This window comes from Schistocerca serialis, chromosome 4 (genome assembly GCF_023864345.2).
Source record: "Schistocerca serialis cubense isolate TAMUIC-IGC-003099 chromosome 4, iqSchSeri2.2, whole genome shotgun sequence".
NCBI classification, from domain to species: domain Eukaryota; kingdom Metazoa; phylum Arthropoda; class Insecta; order Orthoptera; family Acrididae; genus Schistocerca; species Schistocerca serialis.
This window is the reverse complement of record NC_064641.1, coordinates 396,673,474-396,689,589: the sequence shown is the minus strand read 5'-3', so window position 1 is coordinate 396,689,589 and position 16,116 is coordinate 396,673,474. Positions and strand designations below refer to the sequence as shown.

Sequence of the window (16,116 nt, the reverse complement as noted above, 5' to 3'; positions counted from 1 at the left end):
ATATCTGATAGGATTTTGTCTCTTGGGCACTAGTGTTTTTGGCCTGTTTTCACTTTCAATTATAACAGCGCCCACATGTTTGTACATTACACCAGGAAAATAGTAGTACTGCAATCGAAAGTGAAAATAGGCCAGGGACAGGAATACCTGACAAATGCAGATAATTCCTCGAAATATGATTGGTAACGTTTCATTAAAATAAAACAAAGCCAGAATGGTAAAATAAATATGCTCTTTTAGTAGTTGTGTGTATGAATCTAAAATATGTGAAGTTATTATCCATCAAGTATCCACAGGCCAGGTAAATGAACACTGTAGTATATCTCATACAAATATAAGCTGCTTCAATTATCGGTATAAGTGAATCCACAAACTGAACTTGTATTTCCCCAACTATAACACAGCCCCCTGTTTTGAAGAGGCTAAACTTATGTAATCAATGAATGTCCAATTTTTGCAATACAAGAACAAATAAAAGAAAGACATATTTTAGATGCATTTTTATCTCCCCAACTTTTTTATTACTATCTAGGCCATTATTCTGTGGTATCACTAACTTACATATATGATTTTGTTGTCATGAGTATCAGCATTTAAATTTGTAAGCTTACTGCCTTTGCTTCCTCTCTGATATCATATTCTGAGCCATCAGTTGGGTATGATAGATTCAAAGAGCTTCCTTCGTTTCCCTCCAGAGTGAGGGTTGGTCTTCTTGAATAAGCAACCCACTGCATTAGCCATCATACCTGAGCTGTGGAGACCATTCCCAGCATCCATTACTTGAAGCTGTGAGGTCATGCAACAAGGAATGATTACTAGGTCTGTATTGTTCTTTGAAATCAGATCTTTAACTTCCCGGGTGAGAAGTCCTCTGAAAGAACCCAGCACCAGCATCTGCCTTCTCTTAAGCAATCAGCCTGTTGTTCTGTTCCAAACAATCTTCAACCAATCCAGCACTGTCATTCACCATCCATCTTTGTGATATTTTCTTTATGTTGGTGTGTGTCTGTGGCCTTTATTTCATACATCACTATTAACTTAAAACCTGTAAATTCCCGGTTCTTTAAAGAATCAAACTCTGATGTATAAAACAGCTTCCTACGTCTGAATACTTGACAAATGAGTTAATGTGTTAAATATTTGATTTTAAGAATGTAAACAAGAAAAGTTTGAGAAAGGACTGAAATTATGCTTTAACACTTTAAGACGAGCGATGTAGCTCCTATGTCACACAGATTATATCTCAAAAAGATGAGTGACGTAGGACCTATGTTGGTCCCTACTAAGCTTTGTAAATATATTGCAACATTGTGCTATGTGTATTGTCTGTATACAGATACTCTAATATGCTTCAACTACTGCAAAACAGACAGTTGGTAGCACATTTCACCCCTAATGGCGGAAAAGGAAAACTGACAACATTGTGCATTACTTGCCTTGCGGCATTCATGTTCTCCTTGTTGCCATGGCCCGTGCCTCACAAATCCAGAAACTGGGAGGAGGGGGCTTGGAACTATCATTTCACAGGCGAGACCATTTGCTGTTTGTGAAATGAGAAGGCACTAGGATTGCATTTCTTCGACAATAAAATGCAAAATGGCTGGATTCAGTGTCAATGTCAGAACAGAATTAGGAATAACAGAAGATGAAACCTGTCTGTATTTCGAATGATGATAAAATAAAGTTGGTGCAGACCACAGCTACCAGGTAAGAGGATGACTGAAAAATTCTTACATTTTCTACAAAACCTTCCAGCAAACATCTTGTTGAATTCGTCACTGAATTGGCAGCAGCACTGGTGAACAAAGTTGAATAAACTTCCATTAAAACAAAACAGACTAGTTGAAAAACTTTTCCTAAATAGATTACAGCTACAGAACTGTCAAAATGCTCTCTGACGAGATCTAAGATTTTTACAGATTGAAGCAAGGCAAAAACATGGGAAAGTAGAAAAAAAAAGTATCACATACTATCGTGAAGAATGTGACGTAGTATTTCTTTTTCTAACATTCTTTGGAAGTTTTCACGCAGTACTAAAGCAAACGTAACAAAGCAGTTTTCAATACAAAGCTACATTTTCAAACTGTTTTACCTTTAGTACCAACAACTGCTAATTGTATCTCCAGTTAGGAAACAAAAGACTAAAAAGGTTTTTTGTAGTTGCAAAAACAACACATTTTCATATCCATATAAAACAACTGTCACTGCTGTAAGTCTATGTTTCTTTTTGATATTTCATAGAAAAAGTATCCCTTTTTCACATGCAGTAAACTGGCTTACATTTTGTGCAGTAGTACCAACTACACAAAATTCAGAAAAACTACAAATAAGAAGAGTACATGCTAGTTCAACTACATCCTAGCTGCCCTGTCCTCAAAGTGTCAAAAGTTTGTTGTAAGTCACCAATTTATCTCACTGTCAAAGACTGGATCAAAAAGTCCTGGTAATTTGCAATCCATTTTATGCAAAAGACAGTTTTTCAAGCATCTCAATGTTTATGTCATATCCTCTGAACTATGTGCTGTACAATTATATAAATTTGCACGTACTTTCAGTGGTATAGGTGGATACTGTCTGCAAACTGTGTTACAAATAGAGTTAGTAGTAAAGAAGTGATAAATTAAAACACAATGCCTGATGCTACTGTTATACTGTGTAAATGTAGTAAGCATCATTTTGCGGGGAATGTCAACGAGGGTGAGTTCCCAAAAAAGTTCAAAATTATGTGTAATGTTTGTTGGAGTCACTAAGTGCTCTCATTCTCAAATACTAGCTGGATAAATTGGAGGTATTTGTGCACCTCCAGTTATGCTGCCTGAAGAAAAACACTGTTTCTAACTTAGTATATTTATCTTACTGTGTCAAACTTTTAACATAAGGTTATACTTCTTATCGAGTAGATTATGATAGCATTTTAAATTTTTTAATTCGGCCAATAACTCTTGAAATATCGAAAATCAAATTTTTGTTGCCCTAAGAAGCAGATATGCAGCCTGTAACTGTAGCTGTAACTGGTTTCCAAGATAGTTGCTTTGTAATATAGACTAGTCACGTATCATCTGCTTGAACCGTTCATGGACTGTGAACCTGTAGATCCATGTATCTTATTACAATCCCAGCTGTTATTTTAGTGCATGAATAATTCCTACAATTTATTTACTGTTCTTAAAGCATTGAGCATAAAAGCAAATTGAATATTGCTGTTACTTTTAAAAAGATTATCATTGCAAAATTCATATGCTAATGTGATAAAAACTGCAGCTCGATTTAAAATTCAAACTATGTTTTCCTCTCTGATCCCAAGTGCTGAATTGGCTCGTCACTTGATGCCAACTTCGAAACAACAGTGCTGTGGAGCAGTAGCAAGCTTAGTTCCACTGTTGTACTATGCTTTAGGTGTTTTCTGCAAACATATTTTTGTTAGCATCAATTTGTCCCCTGTATAAATGTATGCTATTGTTGATAATCTGCCCCACTTGAAATGCCAGTCCAATTCAGAACTACATATGGATTATGTCAAACTGTAGTTAAAGTGTATGTAATAGAGGGAAACATTCCAGATGAGAAAAATATATCTAAAAACAAAGATTCTTTATATTTTGTAATGGATGCCATCAAACCATATTCAGGACAGTGGAAATTAAAATGTCCTGTGGTGCCTCTCCTGCTTACAATTGGCCGGTTTGAAATCCTGTCCCTCTTCAGAAAATTTGCACTCTTTATTCCCTATCAGCTAACAACTTGCTGCCCTGTGTGACACAAAATTAAATATAGGATACATAAACCCAGTAAAGACACGAGACAAGCAAGACAATACACATTTCGTCGATCCTTAGTTCCTAGAATTTTTTTCTCTTTAATCTTGCTACAGCTTTACATGGCGTGCTTTCCTTTCTGCGAAAGAATCTATTACCTCATCAAAGTTCATGAAATATTTTGCTACATGAAAAGTCGAAACGTCGTCGTCTAATACCGAAAAAGCTGTTAATGCAAATAGGACCCAAGACTGGTGTGGTTTCCCGATCTGTTTACGTCTATTTTGTCACTCTCTGCTACATAAAATGAAATAGGCCTTCCTAATACTGCAACAATTGTAATACACACCAAATAAACGAGACTGTTTTGGCACAATTGGTCTTTTTTGTAAAGACAGAATATAACTCACAAAGTACCAATATCAAGTGCCAATTAGGCCTACTGCAAGCAAAAAGCCTTATGTTAGGAAGTAGTTTCACACTTCATTCATACACTCCAGTTTCTCAAGTACGAGATCGAAAAGTAGTAGTACGAAATTTTTATACAAACTTGGAATCGTCATATTGTTCCATAATTTATATGATGTCCCCGTTTCTTCTCCTTCCTCGTTCTAACAAACAGTCTTGTTAGCCCTAGTTCTGTAACTGTTCCTGCCAATGTCAAAGCTTATTCGCAGGTTAACTCCACTAACTCTGTCAGAATCACCGGTTTAGTTATCACGCGATTATTCTCCGGTTAGGCATTGCTACATGTTCGTACAATGCGTATTCCAGAATAGAATTTAAAGCGGCTGCTAGCCGGAGACTGTACAACTGGCCCTTACTAGTATAGCGATCTGCCCAAAAATTTTCTGTCAAAATTTCATTTTCTTAGATACACCGAGAAGGTAATACGTAACCTTTTTACCTGTTATTCGTTTATTTCCACTCCTGTAGTCTGAATCTATGGATTTAGCTAGTTATTACAACAACGCTCATCATTCGCAAACCCAATCAACCACACAATCAGACAGCGGTTGTCATTCATCCGTTCGGCCTTACTCCGCTCAACTCTTATAGCCCCTTTTGTCTGTAGGAAACTTTGTTTCTACATGCGACGAGGATTCCCCTGACAGAGACATCATGTACACTATGCACACATTCACAAATTAGCTTACGATTGATTCAGAAATCAACATAGAATGTGTACAAAAATGTTCAAAAACTGACAGGGAGGCGTTTCAAAGTCATATGAATAATCAATATACTAACGTGCGCTGGATGCTAGTCACTTTGTGAAACAAGGTTTTCCCCCCTTAATAGTATGAATTTGCTCCCCACCCCCCTCCTAGATCTGGGCCTGCTGCGCATGCAAGAATCTAGCAGCTTGGGCGCTCTAGTAAAATTTTTCCCGGTAGCATCTAGCTGCTTGCTGCGATTGCTTGTTACACAGCCAACAGCCACGTTTCTGTAGCCAGAGGTGGGAGAAGGTACTACTCAACTGCGCATGCACATGATCCCGCTCGTAACTGCTAAAACAAATCTAATGTAAACAGTTGTGACGTCACGTTCATCGGAGGCAATGTGTTGTTGCGGAACATTGCATAGTCTTCCTAAAGCCTTTGACACCTTTTGCTGTTGGCAGACACTTGTAGGAGCACTGTGTTTTGTTGCTGTGTATGGCGCATTTCCTTTGCAATTTAAGTTTTATTTTCATTTTTTCCTCTCGTTCATGTTTTATTGTTGCAGTATTATTCTGAAATAGCGGTATGCAATAATATCCTTTGTTAGAGTATCGGTTCTTGCCAGTCAAAATTACAGAAATTTAACTGAAAACAAAAACAATGAAAACTTCCCGGAATTCTAAAAAATTCCCGGTTTTCTCCCAGATGAAAAAATTCCTGGGTTTTTCCCCGGATCTCCCGGTTGTCCCAGGTCGTATACACCCTGCCCTTCCTCTGTTTGTCCTAGTGCTTTGTCTCACCCTTCTGAAATCCCAAATTAAATCTGCTCATGGAGACAACTACCAAAGCTGCTTCTGCAAATGTAAGACAGCCCCAATATATAAAGGTATTGACCTTTGCAGCCAAAAGATAATCTGTGGATTTAAGATGACATAATTAAATAACAGGCATATTGTGATTTTGTGTGTGTGTGTGTGTGTGGGGGGGGGGGGGGGCGCACATTTCTTTTTGAAACTTCTTGTTGATATGGGTTGCTGAATGTGCAGTGAATCCTCTGAGTGGTGGTCTTTACTCACTCTATTGTTTGCATTCCGCCAAAAGACGATTCATTTTTGTTTTGAACATGCACAAATCTGTGCTTAATAGAAGGCCAGAAGAAAAACTAACTATGAGTTGGCTACGCATGTGAGAGTAGCTTTCATCATCCAACACAGAAGAGAGCTATGATGAACACCCTAATACACATAGCCAGGATTATTTCAGACAAGGAGCACCACAGCTTCGTGATTACCTATCCGATGGCAGTGATAGAAGCCAAGACACAATGCTGTTCAGACACATCAGGAGGACTAACACATAGTGGAGCTTCCAAATATAAGATCCGTGTTTTAACATACTTAACACTAGGAAGATTATAATTATTTTACACAAATTTGTTAATTAACCTGCATATGCCTTTGTTCTCAATTGTATTTCATTATTGTTCATCATTGGTGTAAATATGACTGTGTGAAATTTTTTTAAAATAACTTGTAAATATTTGTTCTGCATATGCAGATTAATTAACAAATTTCTGTAAAATAATTATAATCTTCCTACTGTTAAGTACGTTAAAACATGGGCCTTATATGTAAGAGCATTGTAACAAATGCTCGAAAGTAATGTGCTCCTAAAATAGCGTAAAACGGTCAATGACATACCTGGCATAATTTAATACTAAAAAATCATCCATAAAATAAGTTATAAAGCGCCTAGTGTATCCACAGATATGACTTGTTCTCAATCAAAATCACAAGTGTCACCAATATATCCAATGTATAATGCTACCATTTTAGATACTTGAAAATTGCCTACAGCCGAAATTGCACAACTGTATATGAAATAAAGAGAATGGTAGCTGAAGGTATCATGAAATCTTTCAAAAAAATTCATCACAGCTGCAGACCCTGTCACCTTGAAAATTAAGGAAATGTTGCAACCTGTTAAAGATAATCTTGCTCTGAGAGTACCATGGATTTATAATTTTCCTTGTGAGTGACGGACTATTGCTGATCGCTGTGTGGGGAATCAGAATCATGTTAAATACAGGCATTTTGAAAAATCAGCAGTGGCAGTGCACAGCCACTTAAACACAAGATTTTGTTTAAGAGAGACACCATCTATGCACTTGAGAAGAAAGAACACAGTGGAAGACTTCCTGTCGTTTACCACCTGGTGCAAGTGGAGGCACTACAAGCGACACTGGATAGAGTGCGCAAACATAATCTACAGAAGTAGATGACACTGCCTGAGTACCTACCATTTCCAAGGTCTCATTAGGATGTGATCCAGCTGTCCAAATCTGGCTCTTGAATGATTCAACCACCAGCCCAATGGACACACCCAAGGGCCCTTACACACTATGTCAGGTGCTAATAATGTTGTCTCCGCAGGGTATGCAGCATCTCTGTACCCTTCTCAGTGATCACTCAATATCTGACACTATTTGCACCTCTTATACACCCTACCAAGTCTGTTAACAACACAAGCATGAAAAACATTAACACATCACCTGATCATGCCTCCTGTGTGCTTCACCTTTTTTTTTGTCACGCAGTGTATTCTGTACTGCTGCCATGTAACCCAGTGTTACATATTTCTTGATATACATGTTCATAAATTTTGTATCACATCGAGAACAGCAATTCATTCAACGTAAAATGGATTGTCAACTACCTATTTTTATAGTTGAAGAGTCTCAATATTACATTCCTTTTACAAGATTCCTGTCAACTAACTATTGCTACCAATAATTTCTCCAATTAGTAATTCAAAACATGGCTTCCTCCAATTACCTAAGAGGTTGGTAATTTACAATTTTCAATCTGTTGTCCTTTTACATAGCTGCCAAGTTGGTAGGAAAAAGATTATAGGATGAATTCATATGCATGTTTAAAACTAACTTCTAGTCGTAACAATTAAAATTTTCCATTGTTTCCTTATACCACTTCAAACTACCAGAATTGTTCAACAGCCCGCGATTTTGATTACTGTTGAACGATTCAGGTGCCTACAAAAAGGAAAAACTACCCAATAATGAAACAACAAAAAGTGAAGCATCAATTGGAGCCTATAATGAATGTCGAAGATTTGCTTACTAATTACGTGTATGCAAGAGAGTTATTCATGAGGTTATCAGTATACATGCAACAGCATGCCCTATCAATATGTTCCAAAATGCTGTGCATAAAAATGAGATTTTTCTGGGGCTCATACACCTTGTTACACTGGTGATAGAAAGGTAGAGTCGAGTGTTTGAGACAGGAGGATTGTCTTAGTGTAACTGTCCTGCAGTACAGGTTCAACTTTTGAATATTGCATGCTTCCCCCAGCTTCAGCAAATGGAGCAAATAAGTTGATTTCTTTTGCATTAGATGTGGCCTACAGTGCACGCAGCAGTGGGAAGGAATGAACGAGATAGCAGCAGTAAGTGAGAGCAATAGGAGAAAGTGACACAGAGGAGCCAGGACAGAACGAGGGAGACTGTAGCTATGAGACAGGGAACTGACCGAGAGACATAGAGAGACAATGACAGTGAGTTGGGTTTGATGAGAGAGAAAGAATGCAATTGAGAGTGGATGGGTACAGCTGACTTACCGTAATGGACTAGTGGGTGTGAGTTACAGTTATGGGAGCTTGTGGAAGTGAGAGGTGAGTGCAAATATCTTTGCACGCCAAAATTTTTGGGAAAATTTTTTAAAGATGTTGAGGACAGTAGATTGACGCAGAGTCTTTTAAACAGGAGCATATTCACTATTCACCATTGTCCAATAGGACAATTTTTCCACTGGTGTGAAGATGGACAACATATTTAATGCTCCGTTCTGCATATATATTCAATATTTTTGTATGCTATGGGCAGACATAGCAGTTCTCTCTCAGTGACTTGAGTGAACGTAGATAAGAATTTTCCTAACTGTTTATTCCACCTTCCAAACTCATTACGTAGAAAATAAACTCTGTTAATTAATCCATGTTACTGTTCAATACTTTTAAGCTGTTGTACAGTTATCAAAACAGATGTTGCAGAGATGGTGTACTGTAAGGCATTTAAAGGTCAGCAGTATGCCTTCACAATATGTGTACCGATTTTTTTATAAGAAACTAATTGAGGACAAATACGTGTACTGACAAAGAATATCTTCTTTGTAATTTGTGCACAATTAAGGTTGACTTCATTTGTAACATATTACATTTAATGATACTAGAATACAAAATAAATATATCTGCATTTTTCAATGGCGTGTATGTAACATTATAATTATGGTCCCACAGAAAATGTAAAAATAACATATTAAGTAGCAAGGTCATACAGTAAATGTGTCTGTATCCATTAAACAAAACTCACTATGAAGCAACACATGAATATCTCTCTCTCTCTCTCTCTCTCTTTCATTCATTCATTCACACACTCACATACATGCGCACAGGCAATAGGTGCCAACAAAAATATACATACATAAGTACACTGGTTAGCTTCCAATACAGTCTGCATAATTTCTGAAAAAAAGAAAATTGCAGGCTGTTTGTATTTTTCTGAGTTTGTTTTACTCGTGGGTCACCAGAGTATACAATACACTGTGAAAGTATAGCATATGAGTAATTCAATTTACTCATACTGTCTTATGAAATATACATTAATACATAAGTTCCATAGGAAGCATCTCTTATATACATTTACAAAATTAACATACTACAGCTATAACATGGTGACAAATGCACAGTGAAATGCAAAGGCAGTGTCTACGTTGCAGTAGCAGAAGCAGGTTGTACAGATGGTTGCGGAACTGAAGACGACACTGGCGTTGCCGTCGCTACCAAAGCTGCCGTCACAGCACTGTCTTCCGGCCTGCGTAACTTCTTAATGCGCTTCCATTCCCCTGTATTGTAATTCATCTGGAAGTGTGTCTCAATAGTCATTAACTGGAACGTGTCATCAGGCTGTTTGACCTTTTCTTGGCTTTCACTAAGTTTGATTGTAACTATGTTGCCAAGATGGGGACACGGATTATCTGAAACAAATTTAATGCAATTAATAATTTAATAATTTATATTCAGTAGCTGTAACAACAGCGGTTAAAATATCTATTTAGTTGTAATACACATTCTTACATTAAAATGAGGCAGCAAGATAAACCAAGCAGTTAGTGTTTACTAACAAACTCAGTAGGAGCATTCACTGCTACTGTGGAAATTACTAGTTTATGCCTCACTTCATTCAATATGCTACTCTTGGCAAAAAACATGGACACTTTTTGTAGGTTACGGGGATCTGGTGTGTGTGTGTGTGTGTGTGTGTGTGTGTGTGTGTGTGTGTGTGTGTGTACAGAGGAAATGGTATCTGAAAGGGAAACCAGTAATGCAAAGCCACTGCGACTTCAGAGAGCAGTGAAGCTCAACCAGAATCAATGTCAAGCCTGGTGGTCTAGCGATAAAGTGCATGCATGGATACTGAAAAGTCCTGGTCAGACAACAGAATTTTCCATCTGCCTTTGAACACTGCGTTCACTTCTCAATGATGCATCGATTCGGCAGAAGTGGCATGTGATTCACGTCCTACATTATATTATAGGCCCCCCTTTCCCCTCTTAGGTATCTGGGATAAGTTATGGGCATGCTAGTTGCTGAACCAACTGACCGATTTGCATTACGTCCTTAAGCCACAAAAAAGTATGATTACCAGAATCTACAAATCTGTACATATTTACGGAAGAAGAAGAAGAAGAAGAAGAAGAAGAAGAGGAGATTACAGTAGAACTTCTGAATAGAGGATATCTAGAAGAAAAATAAAAATTTCCACTTTCAAGCATGTGCTATTCAGAAAAGAAAAAAAAAATCCAGCATACAATACAGTAAACACAATGTACTGTAGACATAAAAATACTGTACAGCTGTAGAAGTACAACAGTGAAAAATTATCTTTATGTAAGTACAGTACTACATTAACAAGCCCCATGTAATTGTATATTATAGCATTAAAGTTTCTTTCAAGCATACTGGAAGGTTGGTTTGAAATAATCATGTATTTTTTTTGAACCTGAGGGTTAACAATGTGTGTTCCAACTGCTAGTGTTAAACTGAGTCCCTCTTCATCATATTTCACTAAAAGTAGTGTCTCAATTTTCTTACCTCTACAACTGTGTGCTTATTTGAAAGTAGAGAAAGGTACAATTCAGTTATGTCTTCATCCTGTTGTCGATTCTCAACATTGTCTCCAAATCCTTCCTGGTGGAGATCTCGCGTTAGTTCACTTACGCTAGTTAATGGACTTTCTCTAAACCGTACATCATCGATATCGGCATATCCCTCAGACCCACCACAGTCCTTTGCGTTCACATTTCTTGGGGTTGTTTCTTTGACACTGTTCTCAATCGCTGAGGCATAATCATTAAAAATGAATCCTGTCTTCTTGAAACAGTTGCTGACTGTAGAGAATGTTACGTGGTATAGGGCTTAAGAAATCCTCATAATTGCATCCAATACACTGATGGATTTTCTGAGTTCAGATCCAGATTCAGATTCAATACTGTACATTTGAGACAAAACACGCCATGACACTTTTTGCCAATAAAACACTTTGTAATTTTGAATAATCCTGTGATTAACTAGTTGGCAATGTGAAGTTTAATTTGGTGATAAAAAGATTATTTTCACATGTTTTAATGCAGATGTGCAATGGAAAGGGGCATTATATTCCTCCTATCAGACACCAGCAACTATTCAGTATTAATGTCCCCATCATGCAAGATTGTTTATTAGCAAGTGGGTACCATTAAAACATCTATGAATCTTCATGGCCTTACCATTGATTAGAGGCTTTTCAAATTCGTCTATCTTAGTAGCACAGAGGAGAACAGAGTCGTTCTTTTGAAATTTTGTCTTGTGAACAGTTTTTGTCTTTCGAGGCCATTGTTTTAGTGGGAAGAGTTCTCAAGGAAAGCCCAATCTTGTCACAGTTAAAAATATTCCTTTCTTCAAAATCCTAAGAAAGCCCTGTTACCATTTTTTGTCAATCTGACACTATGTTTTCATCCACTGAACTGGATTCACCACACACAGAAAAGACATGTTGTCTTTCCTAAATTTGTTAAGCCAACCTACAGATGCTTTAAAATCACGAATCTTAACTCCTTGGTGACTGCGAGTGCTTTCTCGCAAATCAGAGGTCAACTAAGTGATAAGTTATTACTGCGAGCATGGCATAACCATTCAAAAGTCATTCTGTTGACTTTTAGGTTTAGTGGATAGGGATACAATTGTTTACTAGTAAGGTTATCATTTCCAGTTCACTACTTTAGAATGCCCATTTTCTTTCTTAAAATGTCAATGATCTGTGTTTCTCGAGCAGAGAACCTTGCGGCCACATCTCTAACACTAAGCTTTTCCTTTTTGTAGGAATCAATGATCTCTATCTTTTCACTCACAATTACTAATTTCCGTTTTTGTGACATCTTAGCACTACAGTACAGTACACTTTAAGACAGAAAGAGTAGGCTCTTTAACTTATAAAATGTTCAGTATTATGAGAAGGAGAGCTGCTACTCACCATATAGCACAGATGCTGAGTCGCAGATAGGCACAACAAAAAGACTCTTACAATTATAGCTTTTGGCCGTTAAGGCCTTCGTTAACAATAGACAGACACATGCTCATGCAAACGCAACTCACACACACGACTGCAGTCTAGGCAACTGATCAGAGAGTGTGGTTTCAGTGCCTTAGGCTGCAGTCTCGCGCGCGTGTGCGTGCGTGTGTGTGTGTGTGTGTGTGTGTGTGTGTGTGTGTGTGTGTGTGTGTTGTTGGCGAAGACCTTAACAGCCGAAAATTATAACTGTGAGAGCCTTTTTGTTGTGCCTATCTGCGACTCAGCATCTGCGTAATACGGTGAGTAGCAACTTTCATTCACATAATATTGTTACATTTCATCCTGGATTTTCCATTATAAAATGTTCAAATGCATGATAATGATTCTTGCTATTTAATTTACAACCATCTTTCTTTCACATTGTCCATCATTTGGAAATTTTAACCATTGTTGGAGGTACATTTCAGAGTCCTTGTCCGCTATTCGGAAGAATTTTACCATGAGGCCAATTCTGCAGAATTCTTAAATGTCTGCTATTGGGAAGTGTTGTTAAGGGGAGTTTTATGGTATAAATTAAAGGCACTGCCATGTTTCTCTGTCTGTACATAATGGATAATCTCAGGGATTAAGGGATTTTGATATAGTTTTTACTAATAGTTAATATGAGTTACAAGAAAGATTTGTATATGTAGTTTATTATGACTAAGTGAGACAAGTCAGTCAGCATTACATGCAAAGCTGCAGCAGATTGCTTGGGGACATTCTCTCTCTCTAATCAGAAGTATCTGAACACCTAATAACAGAAATTAATATTGGCGGGGGGTTCACTCTTTGCATTTTTTGGCTTTAACTCTGCTAACGACACTTTCAGTGAATTGTCTGTATGTCTGGGCAGGAATAGCAGTCCATTCTTCAAGAACTGAAATCAGAGAAAGTAGTGATATTGGATGCTGGAGTCTGAAGTGTACATTCTAATTCATCCCAAAGCTGTTCCAGTAGTTCAGATTAGGTCTCTGAGCAGGCCAGACCATTTCAGAGATTTTATTGCCCACTGCTGTATAGGTGCACTGTCATGTTGTTTCCCAAATTTACCTTCCCCAAGGTCAGCTTCTGTCAGTCATAATGTTTTCATTTACAGAATGTGTGTCAGTATTTTGAAATGATTACTTTTAAGCTGATGGTAAGGTAAACACCTCAATCATACATCCTACGTATCAGATAGGAAAGTTTTGTCATGGTTTATTTTCTCAAGGATCTTAATAATTCCGATGAAAGGTTATCTACTCCAGGTGGCATGTCTCGACTTAAGGCAATTCAGGCATGTCTCGACTTAAGGCATTTCAGAGCTACATAAAAATCTTCCAGTGCCCTATCAAAGACTCCCTGCAATCCTGCAACCTACAATGCATCCTTCTTTTTCCATAATATTGCTTTCTAAGTTGGTTTCCTTTATAAAGCTCTTCCCTATATATCCCTTACAGTGTTCTCTTTTTTGTTCACGGCAAGCTTACCATCTGAGCTCTAGATATACATACTGTTGCTTCTCTTTACTCCAAAGGTTTCTTTGATCTATGAGACATTAGTATTTTCTATAATCAATCATGACCTAAAACTTTTTTTTACATGCCTGTGATCCCCTTTGTCTGCTTCACTTGCTGCATTTTTATATTTTCTCCTTTCATCAATTAAATTCAATATCTCATGTGTTAATGAAGGATTTCTACTCACGTGGGATTTTCCTTTGGCAATTTGATTTTATACTGCTTTCACTAATTTGACTTGCAAAGCTACCCAATCTTCTCCACCACCACTTTCTTTTCTGCCCGTTTCAGCCAGTTGTCGTGTAATGCTCACTCAAACTATTGACAATAGTTTCTTTTTCCCCAACTTATCCATATCGCATCTCCTCAAAATAGAGGAGATTCTGAGGAGATTTCTGCAATTTTTCAGTTTTGATCTACATTCTAGTAAATTATGGCCATAGATACCATCTACAATCTAGATTCTGAAACTTTTGTCTTAACAGTATACAATTATCCAAAACTTTTTCGTGTCTCCAGGTCTCTTCCACACAAAGACCCCTTTCTAATAATTCTTACATGATGCGAGAGCAGTGATTCAAATGCGCTCTATGCATTTTTCCATCTCTTACTTTTGATATTATCGAATTCCAGCTGAATTAGAGTAAGTGGGAACCACCCACTGTATCTATTCCATTCCCAACAATAAGTAATTTTTTTCCTTTATTTTATCTCTCTTCCTCAATAATACATATGTGATAAAAATTAAATAAAACAATTATTTAATATTTTAAGTTGAAATTCAAAGTTTTATCATTCCATATGTAATGTCTTCATTCCTGATGAAAACAATCTTTTAAGGGGACTTGTACGTGAATAACTGTCAAAAAATTGATTTTTTAATTTTTGTCTTAAAAATAAATAAATAAATAAATAAATCGAGGAATTTTATAGTGGCTGCAATCACCATGACGTCACCATGGCACACAGTCAACTCCGTTAAAAACAAAGTTTTGCTCTCATTTGTTTTGTTTTTATGACTTTTCAGTTCCTCAAGTTGGCTAACCTTTAAAAGCTTTACACTTGCTTATCTTTTGTTTGTACAGAGTGTTTAGTCATCGTTTGCTGTTGTTTTGGCAGCAATATTTTGGTTACAGCAAAGTAACTGTGTGCCTGAGTTCGTTATTTCACTTGAAAGCAATAGGAAGAATTAAGAAGTTCAGTGTTAAACAACGTAAATTTTATGGAAATCTGTTCATGAATACCTCTGCTAATACTGAAATACAACCTGATCCAACACTTGAATCAGCTTCGACTATTCCAAGAGCGTTGAAGCTAAAACTGAAATATTTTGACAATAGGCTAGACTGTATTAATGCTGATAATATAGAGACACCAACTATTGGTTCAGGTTGTGTTATTGTTGAACTCTCTGCTCTATCTGAACTAATAAATAAGGCTTTGCAATGTAAAGAATGTGGCAATAGTGGCCTGAAGGTAGTTGGGGAGATACATGCTAGAAGAGGTTGTGCATCAAAATTAAGAATTGTTCGTAATTTTTGTGATTTAAGCTTTGGAAATGCATCTGTCCCAGAGTATGGGCAGCTTTTTGATGCCCTCATCATAAATACAACTGGGTCATGCCACCAGCCAGTCATGCACGAAGTCTTCGACACTCTTGTCATCTTCAAATCGTCACCCTCCTAAGCTTCTGTAAGTCTGAATAAACGAAAATCGCAGGGTGATAAGTCCGGGCTCTCAGGAGGATGATGAAGTGTAGTCCAGTGCATTTCCTGTAGCTTGGAGACAGAGCTGCAGTATGGGGTCACACAATGTCGTGGAGGAGGATGACCTGTCGATTCGACTGGTCTTGTCTTTTACGGTGATGTGCAACTCTCGCCTTGTTCAAAACAGTTCGCAGTAGTAAGCAGCATTGATTGTGCGTTGCTCATACAAAAAATCAATCAGCAAAATGCCTCGCTGATAAAAAAAAACGGTTGAAAGATCCTTGCCAGCTGACAGTCAAGTCTTGGCTTTCACTGGTGCTGCCTCCC

General features: G+C 37.4%; 1 protein-coding gene across 4 annotated transcripts in view; it reads right to left on the bottom strand.

Moving 5' to 3' along the window:
- Positions 1–9,135: 9,135 nt before the first annotated feature.
- Positions 9,136–16,116, bottom strand: part of LOC126474928 (negative elongation factor A) — a 152,462-nt gene continuing 145,481 nt past the window's right edge. For all 4 annotated transcript variants that reach the window (XM_050102441.1, XM_050102442.1, XM_050102443.1 and 1 more), the window contains exon 10: positions 9,136–9,969. In XM_050102441.1, the coding sequence (XP_049958398.1) occupies positions 9,701–9,969 (269 nt within the window). In that variant the 3' untranslated portion in view covers positions 9,136–9,700. The remainder of the gene's footprint in view (positions 9,970–16,116) is intronic.